This window comes from Silene latifolia, chromosome 1 (assembly GCF_048544455.1).
Source record: "Silene latifolia isolate original U9 population chromosome 1, ASM4854445v1, whole genome shotgun sequence".
In the NCBI taxonomy this organism is placed as follows: Eukaryota; Viridiplantae; Streptophyta; class Magnoliopsida; order Caryophyllales; family Caryophyllaceae; genus Silene; species Silene latifolia.
Window position 1 is genome coordinate 14,402,155 of NC_133526.1, and position 8,467 is coordinate 14,410,621.

Genomic DNA, 8,467 nt, shown 5'->3' on the forward strand with positions numbered 1-8,467 from the left:
GCCGAGTTCGTGGTCATTGACGGCTCGTCCGCCTACAACGTTCTCATAGGCCGAGTCACTCGAGCGAGGCCGACGCGGTGATGTCCATCCGGGCCCGACACGATGTATGTCTCGGACCGGGGGGGAAGCGCATAAGCTCGTCTCCAAGGACGAGAAGGACGAGGTGGTCAACGTCCGGATATCTCGCCGAGGATGCAACATGCAATCCCTCAAAGTGGCAAAGAAGTCGGAGAAAGGGAAAAGCCCATCCTTACAACGGAGGGCGACCTCATGGATGCAATCGACGGCTAATCGGGAAGGTCCCTACAAAGTGGTTGAAGAAATGAGGCCGGGTACATACCGGCTGACAGACATGGAGGGTGTGCCTTTGATGAGCCATTGGAACACCGACAATCTCAGGAAATACTTTGTATAGCGGCGGAGGTGCCCAAGACAATCAGGGCACCCCGACGCATGTCTATGTCTAATGAAGAATCGTCCAAGTTTTCCATCAAAGTGTTCATTTTCCCCCATAGTCACTACCAAGAAGTAGACGCCACGGCGAGCCACTACCAGAAGTAGACGCCACAAAGAAGCCACTACCAAGCGGTTGATGATACGAACGTTGTCGCGCCGTAACCCCTAGTCGCATCGGCCCGCCGAAGGCCCGGCAGGGACACAACGGTCGATACGCTAACAGACGCCGTTGCCGCGCCAGAACCCCTAGTCGCCTCGGCCCACCGAAGGCCTGGCAGGGGACACAACGGTCGATATGCTAACATACGCTGCCGCGCGCGTAGAATTCTAGTCGCCTCGGCCCACCGAAGGCCTGGCAGGGGACACAACGGTCGATACGCTAACATACGCTGTCGCGCCGTAACCCCTAGTCGCCTCGGCCCACCGAAGGCCTGGCAGGGGACAGAACGGTCGATACGCTAACATACGCTGTCGCGCCGTAACCTCTAGTCGCCTCGGCCAACCGAAGGCCTGGCAGAGGACACAACGGTCGGTACGCTAACAGACGCTGTCGCCCCGTAACCTCTAGTCGCCTCGGCCAACCGAAGGCCTGGCAGAGGACACAACGGTCGATACACCAACATGTTCACAACGGCGGTTGGGAGGCGCAATTCCGACGCCTCGGCTAGACCGAGAGTGAAAGAAGAAGCGACCAACATGCTAACATGTTCAAGAAAAAGACGTTAAACGCAGTTGAGATACGCATTCTAGCTGCCTCGGCCAAGCCGAAGGTAAAAATGAAAAAAAAGCGCTCAATTAATAACGCAAGAAGACAAGAGAAGACCTCGGCCAAGCCAGAGGCAAAATAAGCAAACTCTTATTTAAAATGGTAACAGGTTACAAACGAGAAGAATACAGACGACGGCCGTCCCCATAGGGATAAGCCAAAACGCAACCTACCAAAGTTTTACAAAAATAAGGAAAAGAAAAGCAAAAGGTTACAGACATATCGTTTGAAGCGCCAAAAGATGGCAGGGAGGAAAGGCTTAATAATTGGCTCCCGAACAGCTGAAGCTATCCGAGACGCCGGGTGAGCCTGGTGACGACCGCCCGTCTCCCTATGCCTGTTGCTTGCTTGCCATCGCGCGTTAGCGGATCATCTTTGATGGGCGACCCGAAGTCTGTCTTGGCGGTCTCGGCTTGGCGGCCTCGGCCTCGGCCTCGGCTTTCTTGGCGGCCTCGCCTCGGCGAAATTTCGGTGCCTTCATCCTCTCGGCTTCCTCCTTGGCCGCCTTAGTCTTCTCGGTAAGGGCTGCCTTCTCCGCGGCCGCCTCTTCCTCCTTCTTCACCCTTACCTCCTCCTTGGCCTTCTCCTCCGCGGCTTTCTCCTTAGCTTCGAGCTTGTCATCAAACAGCTCGTCAAATTTGTCCCACGGAAAGGAGCCATCAAGAGGAAAGAGCTCCCCAATCACTTCCCCGGCACCTTCTTCGGCCAGTCCCGTGTGGGCGCACATGTTAGGGAGGATAACGGTTTGGAGCGTCTCAATGTCCTCCTCCCTTTGGGCGATGATAGCATCCTTGTTCCGAACCACCTTCCCCGGGCCCGAAACATGCCCCTCCATTCGTCCCTCTCGCTTAATATAAAGGTCGGCGTGCTTCGAACGAGGTCACGCCCCTCCAAAGACTTAGCGGCTTCGGCCGCCGCAGCCTCGGCCTTGGCTCTCTCGGAAGGACTTCCTTTTCGCGTCCTCCCCGAGTTTTCTCTCAAGACGGACGCCTCCTCGGCCTCGGCCTTGGCCCTCTCGGCTTCCTTGTTCGCGCGTCGAGTTCGAGCCTGAGCCGCTCGAGCTGTGGGGCGGCTTCAAGAATGGCCTTCTCTTGCTCCACAATAAGAGCACCGGCCGTATCAACCCACTTCGACGTAACCCCGGCCAAACTTAGGCCCTCCGACTTAATCTGTAGGGGGTAGGCCGAGGGTAGGAGGTGACAACGGTGGCATCTTGACCACTTGCTGCTGCGCAGTTTTCTTCTCGCACGCCGTTCAATAGTGTGACCGGTAGACGGCAGCGTTGATCTACAAAAATTCAATTAAAGCATCCGCGTCAACATACATGGACATACCGGAGAGTCATCATCGTGAACGCCTAATGAACCGCTAAGTCTCGAGCCACGGATAGATCTGTACCATGCTTGGCCTTCTTGGTCGGAGGACGCATTTCTGGCCGCGGCGGTAGAAAGCGATGCGGCGGGGCGAGGCTCTTTTCTCTTACGGACAAGGGGAGATCCCTCCGCATCGGAGTCCCCCCATTGGTAATGTCAACGATCACCACCGTCTCCTTCGGGTCCGAAGGGATGGGAGGTGGAATCGATGTCGACGCCGCGCCGCCGAAGACTTTGTTTTCGCGCGCTCGGCGCGGCATGTTACTAGCAACCTTCGCCAGGCCGCCTTCACATTCAAGCCTTTCACCGCTTGATCCATGAGATCATTCGGCGGCGGCGTTCGCGATCACGGGCTAGAGCCTTAGGATGCAAATCAACAACGGTCTTGTCCTTGGCAAGCCCCATTCTCCTGAGGATATCCTCGATGTGTCCGGTCCAAAGTGGTCTCAAAAGGAAACAAAGCAAGAGTTAAGTAGAAGAAATAAATCGAAGTTCAAGAAACAAAACATTGAAAGCGAGAGATGAGCCTCACACCGACCCCACTCACCCCGTGCTAGGGCCGGTATGAGGCCGACATGGCAGAGCGACTCATCCCGAATAATGATCTGCGTCGGGGAATCCATCTTTTCGGCACCCCACTCTTGTCCGCCTCAAAAAGCCTCATCGCCCTTCTCATCCGCATTAAGAGGACCTTGCAAGCGTCCATCTTAAGCTTACTCCGGGTGACCCATTTGTCATGCTCCGCCTTACTCTCGCACCGCAAATTAACTTGGTCTTTGGAAGGACCAAGAGGCGGCGGATAGTCATCCGGCACCTCAACATACACCCACCGATCTTTCCAGTCCTTGCAGGAGGAAAGCTTATCAACGGAGACGTAACCCGCTCCATTTGCACGTTGTACCATCCGACGCGGCCAGAAATGACGGCCAAGGTGGTGAAGCCGACGGAATAAATTAACCGTTGGGACCTCCCCTTGAAGAGACAGAGCGGACAAAGCCGACTATGGTTCTAATAGCCAACGGGTGCAGTGGGCCACGTCGGCGTTCATGGCTCTAATGATGGCCATAATGTAATCATTCAGCGAAACCGGAGCCCGTACTCCAGTGCCGGATGTATCTGCCGGTGCAACCGGTGGAGGGCAACAGACGGCCCGACCCTCCTCAGGGATAACAATTTTGTATCCCCCGCCGAAGTAGAAATGGCCCTCGAAAAGTGTTTCGCCGGAACAATGGCGAACTTATGGGTCCAAGCACGGTCGGGGGCGGACCTTACAAGGGTCGCCGTGATCCATGATGTAACGCTCCCCTCATTAGGACGAGCCCTTTCAAAGATCATCATCGTCATCATCAACATCATCATCATCCTCCCAACCCTCCAAAGCTTTTGGATCAACTTCGGGAGAAGGAGACCTAGGGCCCCCAGACCTTATCGGGATGACGTCTAGTATCTCCTCCTCATCAAGACGCAACGGGAACCCCCGGCGCACGGTTACTAAGTCCGGATCGCGAGAAGACATGGTAGCAACAATTACTTAACAAAATAAGAGATTGAGAAAAATTTGTTTGTTTACCTTGAAGAAAAGCACCACCAAGTAACGACTCGACAAGATTAGAAGAGAAAGAAGCCCTTGAAAGTTTAGAGAGAAGAAAATTTTAGAGAAAATGAAATTGGTGGCCAATTTCGGGACTAACGCCCTATTTATAGGGGAAAGCCCATGAAGAAGGACCAATCGGGCACGACCCATGAAACGTCGGCCAATCGGCGAACGGACACGTGTCGGACATGCAACCACGGGATGTCAATCGTTGCAACAGCTTGAACGTCAATCAATGAAACAAAGGACCAAGCGCCTTCAACACGCCCCTTCATATCTCTCTCGCTATTCATCTTCCTCAACAAATTCCTAAGTATCATTCTCCGCCGCCACATGATCAACCAAGCTAGGTAGCACGGCCGGGGCAATAAAAAACAACCGGCACTCTCAACCCAGGTCTCGGCCAACGTCACTTTCTTTTCCACATCGGATGCCCTTTACACATCCATGTGGAGGGGGATATGGTACGCGCCTAAGCGAAACCAAGCCGAGGTAGAAGAAGCGGGGCGAAAAAATTTTGTCTTACGCAGAATATACGCTTAACACACATCGGAGCCCATACCACGGCATAGACTACGCTGGGGGCAAATTGATGGGGCATATTCTGCACCCTCTGACCGAGTCAACATATTGAGCAAGGTCAAAGATATCCTCAAGCAAGTCAACGACTTAGACAAACCCTAACCGACGCGACTGTCGGCTGTCTCTTGGGTCCCGGCTGGGACAACTAGCCAGCCGGGGCACACATCCGCGAACTCATATCCAAGACCCCTCGGCGGCGAGTCAACAAGGCCCGCCGGACCTGCCATGGGTCCCTCGGCCGAGGGTAGATCAGTCTTTCCACCTGCTAGCCACTTGGCCACTACGTGACAAAAGGTGAAAGTCTATAAATACTCCTCAACCCTCATTGAGGAAAGGATCCACAATTTAACCTAAGAATCACTATTCATCTGGTAATATCTTCCTTATCTCTCTACAATATATACTTCGCCAAGTAACAACAACTTCTCTCTAAGTTTACTGACTTGAGCGTCGGAGTGAGTTCGCTCGGTGCAAAGCCGAGCCCTCAGTTTGTTCATCGTTTCAGGAGCCCTCAGTTTGTTCATCGTTTCAGGAGACCGAAAGGAGGATTCAATCAAGGACGTCATTCTACAAGCACGGGTGGTAACAAATAACTGCTCTGGAATTACACCCGGAACAGTGACAAAAACCTTGGATTGGAATCGGATCGTAAAATTCTGGCCCAAACCGGACTGGCCAAAAAAACCGGAAACGGGATCCATGAAAACCTTGGACCATAGACCTGACTGAAACTTTTAATACCAGTGCCAGCCCAGCCCAGCCCAATTTTTCGGTCCGAATCGGATATTGCACGCCTCTACTCACCGTTTTAGACCTAAATGGCTGTTCAAGCTCGAATTGGGAGTTGAGACTTGAGAGTTGAGACCCCTAAAAGAATCAAGTCTGAGCCTAAGTTACAAGACCCAAACCAGATGAGGGGTGGTCATCAGTGCGGGTCGGTCGGGTCTGGGCCGGGTCAAAAGTGACCCATGAGGGGGGTTTATGGGAGGGTCCGGGTTTAGGCGGGCCGGGTTTGACATTTGGAGACCCGAAACCGACCCGTATATAGGGAGGGTCGGACCGGGTCCGGACCTGGGTCAGGCAGGCCGGTTTCATCCACGGGTCAAAGGCGGCCGGGTCTGGGTTAGCAAGACCGACCCGCACTAATGACCAGCCCTAATTGTCCAGATCCATAAACCCGCTATTATGGAAATCAAAACCCTCAATCTCTGCAAAAGAGTTCCACGCTTTATGAATAAATTCATTTGGGGGAAAATTAATTTAGACCTTCAATTTTGTCTATCTTGGTGGTACGTCAATGGCAGAGACAAGGAAGAAGCAACAAAGGTACCTCTCTGATGATTTAATTATTCAAGAAATACTTACAAGATTGCCCATTAAATCCGTTCTTCGATTTAAAGCAGTTTCGAAACAATGGTACTCAACTCTTTCTTCGCCAATGCCCATCTTATGAAATCCCCTTTTTCTCACCCTTGTGCTCCTGTTAACGCCTTGTTTATCATGGGTAGTAAGAATAAAGGTTATCTTTTTTCTTATAATGACGATCAAATTTCCGGTAATTATAAAGATAATTTGGTTCAACTAGACGAATTCAATGGCATGGAAGATCTTCTGACGCTTACAGGATGTTGCAATGGGTTGATTTGTTTAACTGAAAATTTTAGGAAGTATTTCATTTTATGGAACCCGGCGACCCGTAAGCTGCACAAATATCAGTCACATGGGTGTTTTAATACAACAGTTAATTCTGTATCCATTGCATTTGGGTATGCATCATCTGTTGATGACTACAAATATGTTGGAATTTCGACATATTATCAGGGATCACAGAAATATAATAATATTGTTCGTATTTTCTCTTTGAGGGAAAATAGGTGGAGAAAAATTGATTTCGGTCATGATCTTGTCCTTCTTTTTAGACACGCAGTGCTTGTTGGTGAAAAATTATATTGGGGTGCTTATAGAAGTGAAACTGGTAATTTAATTGTTAGCTTTGATTTAGGGCTTGAGAGGTTTGACATAATTAAGATCGACTGGGTTCCGCGCGACTTCTTAGGAGTCATGAGTGGGTGTTTGAGCAAGTGCAATTATAGTGAGACATTTGTAGGCGACAAGTTAATGCACATATTGGAACCTCCTGCTATAGTGAAATCTATTGCTCTACCAAAGGGGTTGAAATTAGACATTGTCTCTGAAATGATTGGGTTTACGAAGACTGACAAGTTTTTTGTGACGGGGTCATTTAGTGACAACGGAAGGGATTTCAAGGGTGGAATGTTGGCGGTAGTTGACACACGTACGAAACCTGTGCAATACACAACGCTTTTGAGGTTCGATGAGTGGATTAATATTGCAAGATATTTCCCAAGCCTAGTTTCGCCCTTTCCCATTAAGGTGCCCTTAGACTCTTAGAGGCGTAGATACAATAATTGTTTTGTTGCTCGTTGGTTTGTTTGAAGACATTGTATGGCTGATAGTATTTTATGTGACTGTTGTATGTCGTCGAAGTAGTTCTTGGCATTTTCTTCATATACTTGCACCAAGTTGATTAATTTATTGCACAAAGTAGGCTTATTATCAGCTAGTAATGCACATGAAAATGTATTTGTTTGGACTGTTTTGCTCTAGTTCAGGCCCTTGTTCTTGCTTGGTGGAATCCATCACGTTTCGGAACTTGACAGAACGATTGGGATTCATCAAGTAAACATCGGCCTGATATGTGATGTACTCTTGTTGTAAGTTTAGAACATCCTCATAGTAAGCTATGCTCACCATTTTGTATCTCTGAGATTAACAAACAAAATACCGTACGATTTGCTGTCGTTTAGATGCAGTCAGTTTGCTGCACCCTATGTTCAAATATTTTGTATATACATGATTACATGTCATAGAATCTTATTATGTTCAGTTCAAATACATCCTTATCGGAGTAAGTTTTGATTAAAACGGTTTAAGTTAAAACCTCTCACACTCTCCTTGTCATTTTAACATTATTTAAATCGGACGTCTTAACTTAAGATCGTCTGAAATAAGAAGTCGTTGTCCTTTCAGCAACTCTCCTATAAGACCGTCTTATAGCATAGGACGGGTCCAATAGAAGTTGGCCCAACTAATATACATAAAAGACTAAATGGCTGAAAGTTTGTTAATCAATTAAACTGCTCCTTCAATAATTGTAAGCGTCAGAAATTAACCATATTTATCAAAAGTATAGGGTGAAATGAACGTTTTTTCAGAAGTTTGAGATATTTGACCATTCATTTTAGCAGTTGGAATAACTAGATGACTCTGAACTGATCATTGTTCAAATTTAATGGTGGATTTTTAAAACTAAAATGATGGGTTTTCTTCTTAAAATATTACGTACTGAAACTTGTAGTTTGGACTTCTATGCTTAAATTCTAAATTATTTAGTCAAAATCTAGAATTTGTAACTTAAAACAAGAAGTTTTGAAGCTAAAACTCAAATTTTAAGATCCTAGTTATGAATTTTCCTTGGGTTTAATTACAGATTAATCCAAAATTTTAAGTTAAACTAATGAGTTCTCAAATTAAAACTGGTAGTATACAAATTAAAACCTTTGGTTTTGCGTAATATCCTAAAATTAAAATTTTCTAGCTAAAACTCAAGTTGTTAAATTAAAACCCCCGTTTTACAACTTACAATTCAATGTATACATGATAATACTCAAGTTA

General features: G+C 48.2%; 1 protein-coding gene across 1 annotated transcript; it reads left to right on the top strand.

Moving 5' to 3' along the window:
- The first annotated feature begins 6,184 nt into the window (after nucleotides 1-6,184).
- LOC141640940 (F-box protein CPR1-like) lies at nucleotides 6,185-7,183 on the top strand. The gene has a single exon (XM_074449620.1). The coding sequence runs from the start codon at nucleotides 6,185-6,187 to the stop codon at nucleotides 7,181-7,183; it is 999 nt and encodes a 332-aa protein (XP_074305721.1).
- The last annotated feature ends 1,284 nt before the right edge of the window (nucleotides 7,184-8,467 follow it).

Bases quoted from the DNA above. Each gene is read 5' to 3' on its own strand.
- LOC141640940 (XM_074449620.1), top strand. From the start codon at position 6,185: ATGGTACTCAACTCTTTCTTCGCCAATGCCCATCTTATGAAATCCCCT.